Source organism: Mytilus edulis, chromosome 12 (assembly GCF_963676685.1).
Source record: "Mytilus edulis chromosome 12, xbMytEdul2.2, whole genome shotgun sequence".
In the NCBI taxonomy this organism is placed as follows: Eukaryota; Metazoa; Mollusca; class Bivalvia; order Mytilida; family Mytilidae; genus Mytilus; species Mytilus edulis.
Window position 1 is genome coordinate 5470979 of NC_092355.1, and position 20755 is coordinate 5491733.

General features: G+C 31.1%; 1 protein-coding gene across 3 annotated transcripts in view; it reads right to left on the reverse strand.

Annotated features, from left to right (window-relative positions):
- The window catches only part of LOC139499541 (sodium- and chloride-dependent taurine transporter-like), a 57558-nt gene that overhangs the window by 16194 nt on the left and 20609 nt on the right, over positions 1 to 20755 (reverse strand). For 2 of the 3 annotated variants that reach the window (XM_071288262.1, XM_071288263.1), the window contains 4 exons: positions 16498 to 16625; positions 2888 to 3068; positions 1098 to 1229; positions 382 to 670 (listed from right to left, as the gene is read on the reverse strand). In XM_071288262.1, coding sequence (XP_071144363.1) covers positions 382 to 670; positions 1098 to 1229; positions 2888 to 3041 — 575 coding nt within the window. In that variant the 5' untranslated portion in view covers positions 3042 to 3068; positions 16498 to 16625. The remainder of the gene's footprint in view (positions 1 to 381; positions 671 to 1097; positions 1230 to 2887; positions 3069 to 16497; positions 16626 to 20755) is intronic. The other variant, XM_071288264.1, reaches the window with a different exon arrangement.

A 20755-nucleotide genomic window follows, 5' to 3' on the forward strand; every position in this document is an offset into this window, starting at 1 on the left:
TTTTAGAAGGACGCGTTTGACATAGACTATAATTCTTTTTTTTTAATTCGTATGTATCACTACTTTGGGCTCTTGAAAATCATGAAAAAAATCGATTCTATCAAATAATAAAATCGAGAATGGAAATGGGAATTGTGCCAAAGAGACAACAACCCGACCATAGAGCAGACAACAGACGAAGGCCACCAATATGTCTTCAATGTAGCGAAAAATCCTGCACCCGGGGCGTCCCTCAGCTGGTCGCTAAACAAATATGTATACTAGTTCAGTGATAATAGACGTCATACTAAACTCCGAATTATACACGAGTAACTAAAATTAAAAATCATACAATAATACTTATTATTAATAGGTTAATATAGCAGAAATATAAACACTCACTCCCAGAATTCTGTAACCGGATCCGAAAACAGCTGGTTTGATGTATTTTTCAAAGCAGAAAGAAAGGGAATAGTGATGTTTCCCATTTCATCATTATGCATACTTGAATTTGTAAAGTTTCCATCTTCTTTTGTATAATCTTTGCAGTTTTTGTTCCATTCGTGACCACAGCTGGCCCATGGTAATTCACTTGTAAAGGAACTAAACCAATAGTAGAAAGCCCATGCCATGATAACGTTGAAAAACGTATTGGAGAAAAACATGATGATGGTTGACGCTATTCCTATCCCTAACAAAAAAGAAAAACATAGAAGTTTAAGACGCTATTTAAAGGCAATGCATCTCACTTAATCGACTTAATTTAATTCGGGCATCAATACAAAAGGTTTTTTTACAAGTATTTCATATTTTTAATAGACTATTTCATATTTTAAATAGACAACTATTTCGTATCTTGAATAGACAAATATGTAATATCTTGAATATATTAAAATCCAATATCTTGGATAGATAAGTATTCCATTACACTGGTTACAAATTTATGAAACATATACCTGATCCGATACTTAAAAAATATCTAATATTTCATTATAAGCAAAAAGAAAAGTTATACATAATTAACTAAATTTACAGGGTGGAGGGTAAAAAATTGCATAAATACTAAGACAGAAAGGTTCATTAAAGCTGGTTTTTTTTTAATAAATTCTCAAAATTACCTTGAAATATTGGACATATTTTCCATGCATTTAGGCCAGCAACGCCCATGAATTGCCCAACGCATACTTCTAAATAAAACAATGGTATTCCGCCCACAATGCAACATATAAAGTAGGGAATCATAAAAGCTCCTGTAAATACAAAATTCGTATACGAAATATTTGATATGAAACAATAGTAACATGTGAACATACAGTTGCAAGCAAAACAAATATCATTAAAGTTGGTTTATTAAGTCCAGATTTGCCAAGATTCAAGGATGTCGAGTTTTAATTATAGCCGCACGTGAATAATTGCAATTCAAATAATTTACATTTACAGCTAACGAATTTCATTATAAGTATAGTAATTCTTAAAAAAATATATAAATTACCATTGAAATAAAACTTGCATATGAGATACAGGTTAGACGCTCAAACAAGGACGGTTCAACATTGAAACATGTGCACAACACTTACTTTAGGTTTTCCTTTTTTTTAATTTCTATTATCAATGGATTCACGCTATGTTTCAAATATATCTTTACATGAGTGTAAACGACATAATATATTGAAAATCCGGCATTCTTAACACCTGTTTTATTTGAATTTTTGCGGTTGGTTATGTTTTGTTTTTTACTAATGTTGTTACTTTTATAATTTGTTCATTATCTGATGTAACCGAATACGGAAAATCAGTATTTTACATAAGGAAGGATAGATTAAATATCGTTAAATGAATAACAAATATGTTATAATCAGATTCATATTGAATGAAATGAACACTTTTATAAATCTTGTACGTCTAAGGTGCGTAATGAATATAAATTCATCGATCAAGCTCAAATCTAAACATTAATAAGCCAGCTTATAAGTACTAAAAACGCTATAACCTTAAAGAATGTACTACACACATGACACCAGCAATGTATACAAATTCATCAACGGTCAACTTTCTCTGAGGCAGTTTATGAATGACAAATAGATATAGGTTACAAATGATGTCAGTTGCGAAGTACTGACCACAAAGCTGATATAACCCGGTGAGAATAACAACCCACTAGCAGTAGTATCATATGTGAATGCATTAACTACTTAGCGAGGTAAACACATGTATTGGATTTGCCATTATAACCACGTGATATTGTTGTACTGTTCGGTTGATTAAGTGAAAGAATATATATCCTGAGTCAGATTTTATATCATTATCATGAAATTAATATAGATACAAAAATATCACATCACAAAAATACTAAAATCCGAGAAAATTCATAAAAAGAAAGTCCCTAATCAAATGGCAAAACCAAAAGTTCTAACACATCAAACAAATGAATACCAGCAGTCATACTCTTATCTCAGTACATGCATTTTCTTATGCAGTAATCATTTTTACAATATTAAGTAATGCTAAACATTAAACATCTTAAAACATAGTATTCAAAGTTACAACATAGCTTTTTTTTCAAATTGCATTTACAAGTGTGAATTTATCAAACAAATCAAGAAATATGTGAAAACGTTTATGCTGTTACTACGATGCCATTTGATTTTGGATTTTTTTTCATAGTTTCATAGCAAAATTATAGTGTTCGTTACTTCGTTATCTTTTTTACAACTCAAAAGTATGTAATGAAATAAGAATAATTACAGTTACATGTTAAATTATCAAATATCTACATCCAGACATGGTTCAAAACTGTTAACTTCATTGGTAATTTTTTAATTAAAAGGCATCTCTACTTTTAAATAAGCATCACTGTTTAATTCATAATTTGTTAAAACAAGTACCTGTTAAACAGTACTGTACTTACCCCCGCCGTTCTTGTAACACAAATAAGGAAAGCGCCAAACATTACCAAGTCCCACAGAAAATCCTATACATGCTAACAAAAAGTCAAAACGTCTACTCCAAGTCTCTCGTTTTTTTATTCCTCCTTTTTCTTTAACATGACCACCTTCTCCCATCTTGACTCTATTGCAGATAAGTTGAATCTAAATGAAATGATAATGTGTACAATAAGACAAATTGTTGACAACTCTCATTTATAATAGAGGTTCATTCATCGTACACAACAGTAACACCTGTATTAACCGAATTTGTTATTGGCTACTGTAAAACCTGTGTACATATAGCACACTATTGATATTATAATTTTCCATTGGCTACTGTGAAACTTTGTGTACATAGATTATTTGTATATAACACTTTTAACATTATAGTGTTCGATCACCTGAATTAAAAATGTTGTTTTTTTCTTAAGATAATTTGATTTAATTTTTATTATTAAAGATAAAGTAAGTTGTTCAAACATATATTGAAATAACATGAACATGAAGTTACAACTACTTTGTGTTATCTGCTAAAGAAATCTGTAAGTTAGAAAAAAAATATTAAAACTAATGTGTGACATATTTGTCGGGGGTCTTTATTGCTTCTAATACTTTTATATTTGGTAATTGTTCAGTTGTACAGTCAGATTTAGTCTGTTTAACATATATCTGATATTTGTATTGTTTGCAATCATACCACATCTTCCTACTTCTATTTTATTCTGTACAATGCATACACATTCCATTTATTGAATTGTAATTAATGTTAAAGGTCTTTAATTATACAACTAAACCATAGAATATGGGGAATTATATATAGACAATCAATTACAGCGCAAACATCAAATAATATTAGCGGATCGATCAATGCTTTTGTTTCAAAATAAGTAACAACACAGTCATGCAGTTTCTCTCGTCTAAATATACAGTTAACAAACATTTACGTCGATATTCTTTTGAATCATTTCGTTTGTAGAGAGATTAACGCAAGCCGTAGATAAGCAAACATATCTTGATTAGTCTACAAATCCATTTTATTATTTCAATATAATGAATGATAATGTTAACGTTAGTTAGTAAATGAACAATTATCAGAAGTTTGGATTATGTTTGATTGATCGAAAACTTTTAAACACATTATAGAACACTCAATGTAGAGATGAGGGCCATAAAGGGGTGGGGGTATCTGCACGGAAGAAAGCGAAATAACATTGCCATATAACGATTAACGAACATTTAAAAGTGTTTTCCACGCTGATCGTTTTACTGATTTCACGGAACACGATGAAGAACAAACATTTGTCACGGCTGCACATGAAATAAAAATGGCAAAACACGTTGCACGAGAAAAAACCTTTACCACCCTCATAGATGGATTTTTGATAACTGTATCTTATCGACATTTACCCCACGCCTCTTTTATTCATAATGAAATGCCAATTGAACTTATTTAAATTGGATGTATTAAAAATGAGAAGATTTAAAGTATGATAAAAGACATGATAGGTACATTAAGCCTAAATTACTTTTGTGGTAAAACCTGCCTATTATTTGTCAGGTGTACATGAAAATTATACGAAAAGGTGTCCATTTTTTTGAAATATACCGTTTGATCTCTTTCACAATTGTATTTGTATGTATCGCATGAATGTTAATAAAAATAGATTTTTGCATCATTAAACGAAATGCACGTGGCGTGCATGCATACAACAGCAGGTTTCTGAATGATTAAACAAATTGCACTTGATTTGGATTTAAACGCGTTTCAAACTTAATTTCTGCATTCTAAATTGATGTTGCACATTTTGACATTAAAAATGCCAGTTCATATGGCTATTTTGAAATATGTGCAGCTATATTTAGATCGTTTGACATTAGTTGTTAAGAAATGTGTCATTCAACATCTATACTGAAAGACTCTGTACCATGTATACTTTGGATTAATTTATTTACGTGGGTACCAATTTTCGTGGATTGAGGAAAACTTGCAGATTCGTGCATATTTAATTTCGTGATTTTGGCTAAGTCTACATACATCCCTTTAGAAAATTTGTAATCCATTGAACATTCAAATTTGTGGTTCCCCTGTACCCACGAAATCCAAAAAAGTTAGTATCTAGCTATTATTAATGAATCCCCAGTATCAATACTTTTCAAACATATAAAACTTTCCAAATGTTTTACTTAGACATGTCACAAATTGCCATGCAGACTTCATATTTAAAGTATGAAAAGACAATTGCAATTTAACAAAGGCAAACGTCACAAACAAAACTCGAACATCATATAATAACGATTTAAAGTGTTTTGTTCGTTGTAATATAAAACATTTAATTGATGGTTTTAATAGGAAAGTCTGTTGTTCAATGTATTCTGCAAAATTATTGAAATAGGTATAGATTCATCATTCGTAATTGTTTTCTAATAAGAAATGGTATCATATAAGCGATGCATTCATAGAGGGAGATACATATAGATTTTGTTTGTTGCCTTGTTTGTTTGTTAACTACGATCCCCATCCCTTTTCACGACTTTGATCTACCGAATTATACTGTTTACTGAGTTTGCAATAATATTAGCAACACAACGGATACCACATGTGAAACAGGATCTGCTTACCCTTCCAAAGCACCTAAGATTACCCCCAGTTTTGGTGAGGTTTCGTGTTACTTAATCTTTAGTTTTTCTATCTTTGTGTCTTGTGAACTATTATTATCTGTTTGGTTTTTGTTTTCTCTTTTAGTCGTGGAGTTGTCCATTTATTTTCGCTATGGTATCTTTTGCCCCGTTTGTCTCATATTCACTAGTTTACAAAAGTTAGACGTCGAATGACTACGAATACAGTAAGGTTTTAACACAAGCATCATCTGGAGTGTTCACAAGTATTATTTTGGCAGATTTATCAAAAATATTTTATTTACAGAATTTAACAACTTGTCGTTTTCTTTATAAAACAAATATGTCACTTTTGAACGCTTAAATTTTGAACATAGGCTTAGTGTTGTTAATTATGTCTTAGTGACGATTAACCCAACTCCCTTCTATGTATATTCCAAATAGCAATTTATTAATTTTAAATGGAAAACTAAGAATGACCAGATAAAAAGTTTTTTTTAAGACATTAAAGATACTATGAATTTACCCTACATTACAAATAGCAATTAATGATCTGTAAACTTTAAAAATGTCAAGATGAACACTTTTTCTACACATTAAAGATACTATAAACTTTTACCCTACATTACCTCTGCAGTAAAACATTCCAATTACGTTTATATGGAAATGATATAAGGAGGTATCCATTTATATGAAATATGTCAATTGATCTTTTTTACATTTGCATTTGTCTGTGTTGCATGCAAACACTGGTTTTTCAATGATTGAATTAAATCCCCTTGATTTTGATTTAAACACATTAAAACTTAATAAATACAATGTATGAATACTTAACAAATGTAACACAGTTTGACATTAATAATGCCAGTTCATAAGGCTATTGTGAAATATGTACATTTATTTGAATACAAAGACTGATCGTTTGACATGTGTGACTTTTAAATCTTTATTTAAAGATAACTCTACATTTAAACTTTTCAAATAGGCCAACCATTCCACATGTTATAGTCAAATGTTTGACAAATCTCAATTCAGACTTTATATTTGAAGACGATAACAAACAAAACTTCTCCAGACAACAATAACACAACTAGAGATCATCTATACATCAATTAGTTAAATAATTTTAATTATCTTGTTCTTTAAAAAAACAAAAGTTATATTTTAATAGGAAAGGCGTCTATGAAAAAAGATTGGAAAACCTAATCAAAATAGGTTCGTTTTTGGAAACTTTTGTTGAGAATTGAAAATGATTTAATTTTTTTTTTATCTACGACAATAAACACATTCCGGTGTACCGTGCTTTGCTCCTATTTGAATTCCTCTATTCTCTCGTATGTGATAGCTTGATTGATCTTTTATTCATCAATTAACGAAAGATAAACTTATGAACCTTACAAAAAAGAGAAGATTGACACTAGAGGGACATTGAAACTTATAAGTCGATAATAAACTGACAACGCCTGGAGGGCTAAATAAGAAAATACCAACAGACAAATAACAATACAAACACACAATATTAAAAACTCAACACTGACCAACACGAACCTACCAAATTCTGGGGATTATCTCCTGTGCCCTGGAAGGGTAAGCAGATTCTGCTCCATATTTGGCACACATCATGTCTAACTTGAATGAATTTTGAATATCTTGCTCTATGTGGATTTTGGAAATAAATTGCGGAGTTCTTTCAACAGAGGTCTAATAAAAAGTGCAAATACGTAAATGAGAACATTTAAGACACCTTAGTTATTTCTATTGCTTAAGGAATGACTGTAATATTTTTTCTGTCTATGAAGAAATAACATAAAAAAATTTGGTGCACACTGAATAACGCACGTAGCGGGTTATTTTACAGTGTGCACCACATTTTTTATGTTATTTGGAAAAGACAGAAAAAATATTAGTCATTTCTTTTAATTTAATTCTAAATTCCATTTTAAACCGTAGAAAACCATGAAAAAACGTTGATGACGTCACGGTCATATGACTAAATTATGTCTATGGGCTCATAAAAAAATAACGTCAGCCAATCAGAAGACGCGTTACATCCAAAATTAAATAATATCAAGATTGAACCTGGAAAGTTGTGTGCTTGTCATTGATAAAACAACGGTAGGTGTTTCGTTCTCCTGAGAACCGACGCAGCAGTACCATGCATTCAATAAGACAATGTTTTACATCATAAAAGAATAAAGTTTTGCTAGGTTTTGGATTTATAGATATATTTCGTGACTATCTTATTATTTTTCTTAACGGATGGTTCCTCGACATTGAAGATCAATCATGTGGAAATGAAAAACGGGCATGTAACAGACTGTGTATGATGTGTCTGACCTATATCAATGGGCTGTGTACAAGATCATAACTCAGTCTGGAAAAACATGTTTATTTGTTAGATATCATTGACCGTTTCACTGTTCCGGGTCGGAGCCTCATCAAGCTTACTATGGATATTGTTTACTACTGAAGGCCATAAGGTGACCTATAATTGTTTACATCTATATGTGGTGGTATATGTTGGATAGGTGTTGCATTTTCATACCATGCTTCTGTCTGTTATTAATATTATTGCAGTCTGATTGTGAATGTATGTCCCCGTGTATAACACGGAATCCAATTTCCATTTCCACTACCAACTTACGTACAAGCAAGTAAAAAAGTTGTCTACGAATAAATAGCTGGCAACAAAAGGTTGGTGTAAAATGATATATGTTTCCAGACAAATGCTATTTTGCTTCTTAAAATGAACAAAATTTGGTAAATGTACCGAACACTTTGAAAACTAACATTTAAAACTAACCCTTTAGAATTTGGACAATATTTTTCCATATACAGTTTTCCTTGTTATCGTTTCTCTCCTCAAATCGTAAAAGGCATCGTTAATTGTTTTTTTTAAACCAACATTATCATTGCTTCCATAGTATGATATTTTTATATATATGGTCACATGATTTAAATTGTTTCCCTCATTTTCTGTGCGATATAAATTGTATATCAGTTTACCTTATTAAATATCAGTCGAAAAGACCTCGAATCTTTTAGCATTGGGTCATTGGGCCGTAAGTTCAATAAAACCACAATTATCATATTGAAGATAAATAATACATATAATAATATGTTGTGTGAGTGCCAATAACACAACTTCAAATCCAGGTCACAATATGTAAAAGTAGACAAGTATAGGTCAAAGTACAATCTTCAATTAAAACTTTTTTTGTTCCATTATGGTTTAAAATAAATAGCTAAATCTGTACAATTTTAATCATTTAAAAGTGTTTTTAACAATTCTAAAGTTGTCTGTTGAAAATCAATTATCAATTATTACGACTAGTTAACCCATGAATTTCGTGTTAAATCACAATCTATAGAAACTATAAAAGAAGAAAAATAATGGATTTGAAAGTCTAGCCGTAACTGTGTTCTATACATATTTTTGTAAACGGTCATTTTCTATACGAAAAATTCATGAAATCGGTATATCTTCAACGTTTGAGAGTAGGGTAACAGAAGTTTATATATACAAAATGTTTACTATGGTACTATATATACTTTTAATGGAAGATATTAACATGCAAAGTAAGAGAATTGTGCAAATGATGATACAAGCATGAAAATTGACACGAAGCATCATTTGTATATACTTTTTACGAAAAAAAACTGCTGGCCATAAAAAAATAATCAGAAGATGGCCACCACCTTTTCTAAAATAGCTGTTTTTTTCCAGGTTTTAAAATACATGTTTGTCTTGAAAACGATTTCTTTTGGACTTGTTTTATAATAAAATATTATCAGATTTGGTGACTACCTTCTTTTCATGTGACACATATACTAGAAACGAATATTTGACATGTTAAGGGTTTGCGCATGGCAAAAAATGTTACAAAAACATTTTAACTATTCACTTTATACTTAGCACTTTTGGATTTTTAATGACGTTATGAATTTGTTTAATACCATTGTTGAGGTTATGATATACATGGATTTAACAATTTCGGGCATCCGCAAACTATTTATAGACATATATAAGTCCAAACAATACGAAGATCTTTTAAAGCAAATGCTTAACGAAAGAGAATTTGCTTTTTATAACCAGACAAAAAAGAACAATTCCCTATAAAAAGTGTGAAATGAAACTGGTAACCGTTTTGTCAAAAGCAAAGCTGAAGAACCTGAAAAGTGATTGCGATCTCTTTTATTTTCTTTAATTTCTTGTCAAAGTAGTCAGTTTGATCTACAGATTTTTTTCCCATGAAAACCAAAATGTCTTTGTCTCAGAATGTCAATTTAAGCAGTGGTATTAAATCACAGCAATGGGTATACTTGAGACATTTTACAGATCCAAATTCTGACGCATTTGTCGTTTGTGGAGCAGCAATAGTTTATTCCAGTCCACCACGTGGGGCAACATCTTTGATGATTAAGCCTTTTAACCTAAAATCTTGCAACGATAAGTATCCAAGAGTAGACATTGTAATTGATGTTTCTTAAGTGAATGATTTAAAGGCTTGGACGAGATAAAAAGTTACTGGTGCTAGACGGAAAGTTGTTGGTTCTGTAACACACCAAGGGTTCGGAGTAGTTTTCTCTGTAAAGATGACAACAAAACCGATCTGTCGACATAATTGCTTCTTCAGTGATTTATAAAAATGCTTATTGTACTCAAGGTGAATGTATTCTTTGCAATTTCAATACGGATACTTTTCAGCTTTCTCCTAGTAACAATGAAGAAACAGATACACGGATGATTATCCATGATAAGCATGCTGCTGAAAATGATTGTGAAAAGTAATTTTAAGTAGTACTAACACAGATGTAGTTGTATTAGAAATTGTAGCACTTGCCAGATAAGGTGCGGACAAATTGTGAATAGGTTTTTGAAGGAATGAAGGCTTTCTACGGCTTCCTCTACATGTCATAGCAAATTTCTTTGGTCCTCGTGTAGTTGTTCTTCCTTTCTAGCATGCATTTAAATGACGTGACACTGTGTCTGCATTTCATGGTAAAGTGAAGAGGTCAGCTCGGCATACATGGAAAGTATTCCCAGATGTAACGGACGTTTTTGTCCCGCTTTTGTATTAAAACACAGACACAGACATTGATAACATAGAAGCATTTGTTTGCATCATGTATTGCAGCATCAACATTTGCTGTTAACGAGGGACGATTTAAATCGGTTGCAAGGAAGCAGCGGCTTTATGATGCTATTCTGACTAACGGGAGGTTCTCTTCCGAATTACATCAAAAGAGAAGAATATGAAGGTGGATATGTTTGGGCTCATCTGGCTTATACATTCGACAGGTCGATGTTTACTCGAGTTGGATAAAAAAAATAAAAACAATGACAGTTGGAAACCTAATGGATTTCTTTGGCTGCCGTTGCATCCTCGTTTCAGGATTTTTGAAATCTGAATGCAAGAAATCAAGCTGTGTGGGTAACTGTAAATGCTTCCGTTCAGGCCTTTCGTGTACATGTTTGTGTATTGGTAACTTTCAGACAATTATAAGATAGACAACCTGTATATATGCATTTAAACTGAACAAAGACATTGATATCTCTTGTTAAGTTGATAAAAATGATAAAATTGGCATTTTATATGTTGTTGCCGCTATAGTCAATTTTTACTTCATGTATGTATTGTTTTGTCGTACTTTAGGAACTTAAATTGAAATTTTATCAAAACTTACATCGGATCATACCTATAAAACAGCTTTAAAAGGATTTACGAAATGTAGCAGATTGGATATGACGCCATTTCCAAATGAGCAGTGGCTATTTTGAAAAACATATTTTTTTATGGCAAGCAGCTGATTTTTTTTAATTAACATTTAGTCAACCTATATACCAAATTTCATGCTTGCATCATGATTTGCATAATCATGTCCATAATATCTCCCACTAATAGTATAAAGGTAAGTGATTGCAAACGATATAAACACATAACAAACAATGTCGTATTTTATTTGTATAAAACAAAAATTGATAAGGCTTTTTAATACGTACAAATACAACGAGATTGAAAGAAAACTGAAAATTAAATGGAAGGTTATTTATTTTTAAATAATTGAAAATATGCTAGTAGTTCAAATGAGGTTATAATAGTATTTGCAGCAGATTTTAAATTTGGAAACAGGAATAAACCGGACAAAATGCATTTAAGTGATGCAATTATTGTCATGTTTAACAAATGGTCTAGTAATAAATGGAAATTTATTTCAAAAATTGATGCACCAGATTATTGAGATTACAAAAAATTGCACGAAGGTGTATCTCTTTATTACAAGAAACGATATATTTTCCCGTGGGATTTTCAATCTGCTCTTATAAAATGCAATTTCGGAGTGTTAAGGTTCATGAGAAGTAGAGTTTTGTCGAGCACTGTTGTCTGGTAGACATTTGTAAACAATACAGCGTAATAGGTGGATCGATTTATTTGCATAAGTAGCGAACAACAACAGCATGAGCAACTTGTAAGTATAGTTGCCCTCATGCAGTGACCATGACATTGAATTAATTAATGTCATTGATATTGAATTCAGGAAGATGATAATATATAAACCAATAAAGTGGCCCCTATACATTGAAGATTCAGTCAGCTTTTAATTGAGATCATCTGTGAACGTTTCACAGTCGAAATCGGTTTTTGAATCTATATGTAAAATGAATAATTTGATGTTAGGAATTTTACAAGAGGGAAAATAATCAATCAAACAAATAATGAAATGATTAAACAGATTAAAAAAAAATTCAAGAAAAGGGTATTTTGACAAGTTTACTTGAAAGAAATAGATACAAGAGATCGTTTTCATTTAAGCAAACCATTATTGATTTTGATTTTCTTTGTAACTTCAATTGCTAGTCTATATCTTAAAAAATCCACAAAGGCATTTTTCATGTCATTTCGAATATTCAAAAAAAAAAAAAAACAGTCATTCTTTATAATTCAATTCTTATACTTTTTAAAACAGGAGTTGATCATGAAAAAAGCGTTGATGACGTTACGGTCACATGACAAAATAGACCCCATAAAAAAAACTTCAACAAACCAGAACACGCGTTACATCCAAAATCAAATTATTGATACATGCATTGTCAATGTACCGAACAGTTGATTAAATACAAAATCAAATAAAGATTCCCTTTTTTTTCCAATAGTGTAAACGAAATTAAGTCTTTACCATGTTAGCCTTTTTTTTAAATGTGTATTATTTTTTTCGATTTTTAACTAGAAAATTTTAAAATTTGTAAAAGACTGGCGCAAGATTCAAGAGGGAAATTCAATCTCATATTATCAAAAAAAAAAAAGCTGTCATAAGGTACATTTCCGCTATCTATTTGTGAATCGGATATTTCATAGCGGTAAACCAACTCGTGATGGCGAGCGTAACACGTATAAGGCTTATACTTCACCATCTAGAACACATAATTTATAGCTTTTGTGAGCAGGAACCACATATCAAGGACATCATAATAGGAAACACAATCCTTGACATCTTGTTTCGACAAGGAGATATAAACTCCATTTGCAGGCTTTTCTGGATTGTTCATATACGAAATGGGAAGTTCACATTCGCGCCAGACGCGCGTTTCGTCTACATAAGAATCATCAGTGACACTCATATCAAAATATTTATAAAGCCAAACAAGTACAAAGTTGAAGAGCATTGAGGATCCAAAATTCAAAAAAGTTGTGCCATATTCGGCTAAGGTAATCTATGCCTGGGAAGAGCAAATCCTTAGTTTTTCGGTAAATTCAAAGTTTTGTAAACAGAAAATTTATAACAATTACCACAGTATTGATACTCATGTCAACAGCGAAGTGTTTGTATATAGCAGTTGGACGAAGACTAACTTTGTTCATTTAGCAGTCTAGTAATTCATAAACAATAGATTGTGATTTTATAGAGTAATGTCCCTGTAATGTTGTCTAGCAAAAAATAACTTTAAGGATTTCCATATCTTTTTAGAAGTTATTTGTGTGTAAATTTGATTGTTGACTCTTTAACTTCCTCTTATACCCACAAATAAACAAAATCTGAAAGAACGGAGATGGAACATATATTTCTGTTCATTTCTAACTTTTCAAATCATAAAACATTCATATTCTGAAATCAGATGGTTATAACAGGCTTAATTTGAAGTTAAATTAATACCAACCTAAGCAAAAAAAATAAAACCAAACAGACATATTTTCAAAAAAAACTCATTAGAAATCACAAAAATACAATGGAACAATAAAAAAGGTAAGTAGAATTTCACGTCAGCGTTTGTTTGCGATTTTGCCTACTTTAAAAAAGTGAAATCTTTGCTGTATTCAATATGACCTCTCGAAACCTCATTTAACATATACAAAAGCATTGCAATTAGCAGTATAACGGCTTGAATGTCTATCACGACAAAAGATTATCTACCACAAATGAGAAAATGTTCAATGTACAATATATGTAATTGTCTGGTGCACACATACATTTGCACTTGAATGCATTTGGGTTGCAGTGTATTGATTTCGACAACGTTAGCGATAGGTGTATTGATTTTATTGAATAACAAACACGTTGTATGTGAATGTAAACTCTTTAAACCAAAATCACACAGATTTATAACTCTACATGTATGTGTACCTAACAAAAGTTCAAATAAACGTTAACATTCAAAAATTACCTCTAATCAGTACTAAAAGCTAATAAAGAATATAAAATCAATTGTAACAAACTATATAAGCCAAACTCTATTATGTAATTTACAATCCTATCGGATTTACATAGATATAGCAGACGTTTTGTTTGCTGAATAATCAGTTTTGTTAACCTGATCTGTTTAATACAATAAAGCAAATATGTTTCATTGATATTTAATCATTGTATAAACACACTTCATATATAACAATGTTTTGATATTTGGTTTAATGAAATAAAAGCGACGGTATTTATTAAATCTGACTCACTTTAAGTATTCTTTCACTGCTGTTTCAGATTAGAGTGAAAATTGCGCCTATTAAATCTTTTCAACCCGCTTAATTTGTTTGCAGCTATCCTGAGTCAGGAATTTGTTGTTCAATAGTTGTCGTTTGTTGATGTAGTTTATAAGTGTGTTCCTTTCTATTTTTTATTAAGATTATACCATTGGTTGTCCTGTTTGAACGTTTTTGCACTAACAAATGCTCATATAGATATAGGAAGATGTGGTATGAGTGCCAATAAGACATCTCGTCATCCAAATAACAATTTATAAATGTAAACCATCATAGGTTAAGGTACAGCCTTCAACACGGAGCCTTTGCTCACACCGAACAACACGCTATAAAGGGTAAAAAAATTACTAGTGCAAAACCATTCAAACGGAAAAACGAACGGTCTAATGTACATAAAAAACCGAGAAAGAGAAAAACATATAATTACATAAATAAACGACAACTACTGTACATCAGATTCCTGTCGGGATGAGACGTTTTAATGGTACCGAAAATGGTTGCCTTTTTAGCTGCCTGTTCTGTGTGAACCAATGGTCCGTGTTTAATACGGTACTTTGACCTATAATTCTTTACTTTTGACACACTAGAAAGCCTTGGAACAAGTAAAGTTTAGATTCATATACACTTTTTACAAAATAACTTTTATCTATATGGTGATATATGTCTCTAACGAAATACAATACACGCATTATAAAAGACAAAAAGAACATACATAATCATATTTGTTATTAAATTGGTAATACGCTTGATATGTTCTCATTAACTTTCCGTCAAAGTGTTAGGGTTAAGAAGATGTTTTTTAATATTATGTGTGCGATTGTTGGACAAAGGATCAACACGAGTATGTTGATCTAGGGAATACATATTTGAATGGAAATATCTTCCTTATGACAGCCTTAATAACTGCTTAATAGATAAAATAAGCACATATTTTTACAGACAGTACATACAAATAAAAATGTTGAACCATGTCAAGTAGTCATAATTACTGTATCAGTTCAAATATGAAGGGATCAAGTTAGCCTATAAACCCGTAAATAATGTGAGACATCGGAGTATAGTAAAAGAGTACATCTAGTAATGGAAAGGATATTAAACAAAAGAATTGGCTCCCTCTTTTCTCGCAATCCATATAAAACATGATCATCATGAAGTTAAACTTAATTTCTGTAATACCAGGACCGGTAACGCACGAATTAAAACATATCTTGTTTTTCAATAATGCAAAAATAAAAACATCTTACAAAATAATCGTATTTTACTTTAAAATATTTTTCCCTCTAAATTTGCAGGCAATTTCATTTTCTATAACCCCAATTTCAGATAGTTCCAGCATATCTACAGCTACATAAAATAGAAGGTTTGTTTAATATCTTAATATTTTGCCTTATATTAACACATATGGACGATTTCAAAATAGAGTGTTTGTAAAACATTATGTTTTCATTTCACAGTCGCAAACTCCTCTCTTTTAACAGTAACAGGAGGGCTCGATGGCCTAGTTGTCTCTGTAGGTACTACTGTAATCACTAGACAGTAAACACTGAGGTTGTGAGTTTGAAAACCGCGGGTGCACTCGACTCGAATCTTAATTGACTTGGATTTTCGGTTTTTCTATCAAAGGTCATTTGTTTTCTCTGGGCACTCCGGCCTCCTCCACCAATAAAAACTAATCCAAAAGCTTAAAAGAAGCTTTAAAACGCAAAAAAAACATTTTTAAAATTTTAAATAGCAGTAACACCACCCCAACGCCTACCGAGGACCTAGACCACCGTAGAACACGACCAATGCATTTTTTGTTATCGTGATTTATTATTTTATAAAATATATTTATAAATTACTTTATCAAGTTATTGGCATAAATATTGTAATGACCACATCGTATATGAATGCTCCTAAAGGACGTCTTTTTTGCTATTTACATGAACAATGTATATCATATTTTATGTTTATAAAGATTCACTATGTCAGCAGGTACTTATAGAGCAATAGTATTTACTCACCAAACTTCTGCCGGACTCCTTTTAGACTGAAAATATAAATCCTTCAGGTTAAAAACGATTTACACATGTTCTTTTTCAATCACACCAAGAAGCATGTGTCAAACAATTCTTTCAACTGGAATATGTAACTGAAATCAACAATTGAATGAAATAAAAGGCTTTGAAAATGGTTTATTTCACAATACAAGTACGTAATACTAAGACATATACATTACATACATATTTCATACACATGATTTCATGCGATATAGTTAATACATAATCATTAACAAGGGATTTCATTTTTCTCGTTTGCTTTCTTTTCTTCGTCTAATCTGAATCTGAATTAATGCACAAACCCCTATATCTATACTCGCATATGCATGTTTATTTTGTAATACAAATGAACGTTGCATGCTGAGTTTTATTTTTGATAACGCGTTATATAAACATGTACCAGATAGTAACGTCCCTTGGCCATTTATGGTATTATGTAATAGTGGAGATATTATAAATGTGTAAAGTGTTTACAGTGTATATTAAGCAGTGGCTAAACAATACAAATATTTAACGAAACATATTTGTAAACCTAAATTCTCATACAAAAGAACACATTATATTTTTAAACATTCATTCAAGAAAACCTTGAATTTTTCAGAGTATTTAACTAAAGATTTTTAACCTTAGAAAAAGATCACCTCTACCATATTTTACAAAACCTCTCGGAATTTTAGATGGGCAATACTCTTCAAACTGGTACTTTTTATGGACGTTTTCATATATTTGTTTCGAGCGTCACTGATGAGTTCAAACATTTAACCCTAAAATCAATGATTCGTTTATTTTTACTTGTTTTGTACACATACGAATAGCACATTTTGTTTGCAAAATATTAAAATGAATGGCAGGGTCAATAAATCGTAATGAGTTTACGACAATCCTACTATATTTTGTTTGCCTTTATTTAAAACAAAAAAGTTTTTTTTAAACTTTACCATTTACATAAAGTACTATGTGATTGGTTAAATCTAATGAATTATTTTAAAGGTATAAAAAAAAAACCAAAATCTATTTCGCAGTTGAAAATTAACAACCAAGTCATTAACATTATAATGCTTTTTGAACATCTACAAAAAAGCAAATAATGTGTATGTAAGTTTGAATAAACTTTGAAACCGAATCCATTTTTTTCAAAATGAAACTTTTTTTACTCTGTATTCAATTTTATATAGAGAAAATAAATCTCATCACCTAGGAAGATGACAGAGCTATACATAGTTCAATGTTCTAACGTTGTAAACGTATTTTTAACATCAAGGTTGCAAATGAATTAAAAGTATTTTTTTCCCGAACCTTGAATGTACATCATTAAATTTGTATATATCATGCATGAAAAACGATATGAGATAAACAAATTTAATACAATGAATAAAGACAAAAAAATACAAGTATCATTTCTGACACATTTCAAGTATTCAAGTATTCAATGAGATATAAGTCTCGTGATGTTTAGGCAATCATGACTCGTGTTATTGTTCCGCTTTACAATGTTGTGTAAACAGGAAAAGGTTTTATAAATAATTATTGTATAATCATGTTATAAAACCCAAGACATTCACACGATCTTACAATTATGTTTGCGTAATTATCGATGTCTTCTGCTCAGCTCAGATGAGTTGTTTGTTGTTATCTTTGATAAACTATTTATCGTTTATAGTATGTATAAGTAGCAGCTCTTAAAAGCTACATGCACTAGTATGTAATTTAATAGAAAAAAAAACCAGACAATGTCAATTCGGAACGAATTTAAAATCTACGAAAACGATTGCAAGTATAAAACTTGTACAGCGCTTGTTCAGCAATAGTTATCACATGAGGACGCGGTGTGTCAGTGTAAGATCACCCGGATGGTTGAAGGCCAGAGGGCGATCTTACACTGACACATTAAATCCGAATGGGATAACTATTTTGCATCACAGCTGTTTGATGTATATGAAAAACTATTTGCCATTGATAGAATGTAGTTTAGACACTACACAACCATTATAATATACTTAATATATTTCTATAAAATATATACCATTTATAATCCCCGAACACGATGTTTAAATATGAAACGATGTCATATCGTCCCACTGGTAAATCAGTCCAACACCAAATCGCCAGTTTCTAAAACAATCGCCCCATTCTTGTTTACCAACTCGCCCTACTTATGAAAAGGTTTGAAATCCCATTGAATAAAAGTCTGCCAACTCGCCCCACTTTTGAAAAATATAAAATCCACCATTTTTATAAAAGTCGTGACGCCTTAGCCCACTTATCAAAGACAGTTTTCATTTATATAGTTCTAAGGTAGGGCGCTAATTAACAATGTGGGGCGAGTTGGTAAAAAAGTGGGGCGATTTGCCAGTGGAAGCTATCTTGTTTTCTTTATGTAAGTTAAATATGTTACCATACTGAGAATTTGTATTCAGTTGTCCTGGTGTAATGGTTTGTGGAGTTTTTGCTAAATGTATTGAGTTCGAATCCCATCATAGACACTGTTTTTTCTCAACACAAATTTTGAAAGTTAGCCTTTTCCGTATACATATTTCTAAGTTTTATTGTGAATTTAACATTCCCGCCAAAATGTTACAGAAAACTGGATAGCATGCAGAACAAGGAAACTCTATCTCGGCTGATTTTGTAGGGGTGATCCGGCTCAGATCACCCCTGGTAGAATAAAGGAGCTGGTATGTTAAATCTCTTATCCATCTGCACGACTGAAAACACTTATTGTTAATCTGTTAATTTGTTCATGTTTTTGTTTTCAACATGCTTGAATAATTCGTTAAGAAAACAAAAATCAATCGAACAATCTAAATCTGTTTCAGCGTATATTTATATTTTTATCTTACATTTGAAACATCATTTATAGAAACAAATCGGTTATATGATGTAGAAAAGTTTTAGTTCTGCTTGAAGTCAATGTGAGCTCTGTGAGTATCCCTGTAATCTCCAGCCATTCAAATATCAGACAAATACAACATCACATGTTCTGTTCGAATCATTAAAAGTTTCTGCTATGTATTGACTAGTTAAACTAATAGAAACCATGACCTATTGTTTCATCTCAAGTTGTTTTACTATTAATCACCTGTTATGTTATCGAATCTCAGAGTGCATATTATTATCTTATGAAGGAAATGAAAATAATGACATTATGGTTTATTTCATCTTAAATAATACTCTGGGTGCTTAATAAGTGGAAGGTTTGGTCAGCCAAAAAAACAGGTTCGATTCAGCATGTTTCCTTATGATTGCTGGTCCATTTATTTTGTTGTTTCATCTTATAATTGACGTGTTTCCCTCAGTTTTGGTTTGCGACCCAGATTTGTTTCCGTTAAATCAATATATGACTAGCACAGCGGTATACTACTATTACCTTTATCTCTCAAATTATATTTTGTTTTGTAACCTTTCAAATCAGTTGATAGTCAAACATGTTAAACGTTATGCATTTTCATTACCAAAAACTTTATTTCTACACAATCATATTCAACAGAAAGGAGTAGGTCCGGTAAGGACCGATTTTGGACTCAAATTTCAGGTTCATCTGACGAAAGATTTTGACCACTTTTTAAACACTTAAGTGTCTATTTTATTTGAATTAATTAGTTTATGTGAAAGATTCTAACAGATTTAGTCATTAAAAACGATCCGATTCAAGCTCAAATATGAAAAATCTACCTAATATGCCGAAAAATGTAACTTTTCAGATGGTTTTTGGTAAAAATGAAAGTGGCCGCATCCGTGTTCATCCTCAACCTTTATATATGTTATGTATTATCATCAAATACAACTTACATTTCAATATTAAGGATGAACACGAATGCGACCACTTTCGTTTTACACGAAAACCGTCTAAAATTTAACTAAAATGCTAGAATTATGAGAATTTCAGTAATTTAGCATGACTTAATGGTGCTAGTACCGGATATATGTGCATTGTATTGTCAAAAACAGCACATATTCATGTAGCAGAAGCATTCTACTGTCCAATAAATAACTAAAGGTTTACATTTTAACAATTTTGTAAAACTGCTATAATTTTGGGCCAACAAGGGGTCTTACTGAATCTACTCCTTTTTTTATTCAGCCAAATGATATTTTGGAATGCATGATTGCAAATGCATTGACTGTAACTAATTTAAAGCCTTCTTCTGTAATAAAGGTACATAATTAATGCTTGATTTATTTACTTTACGGTTTAGGCACCATAAATAAACTCATCTTAGAT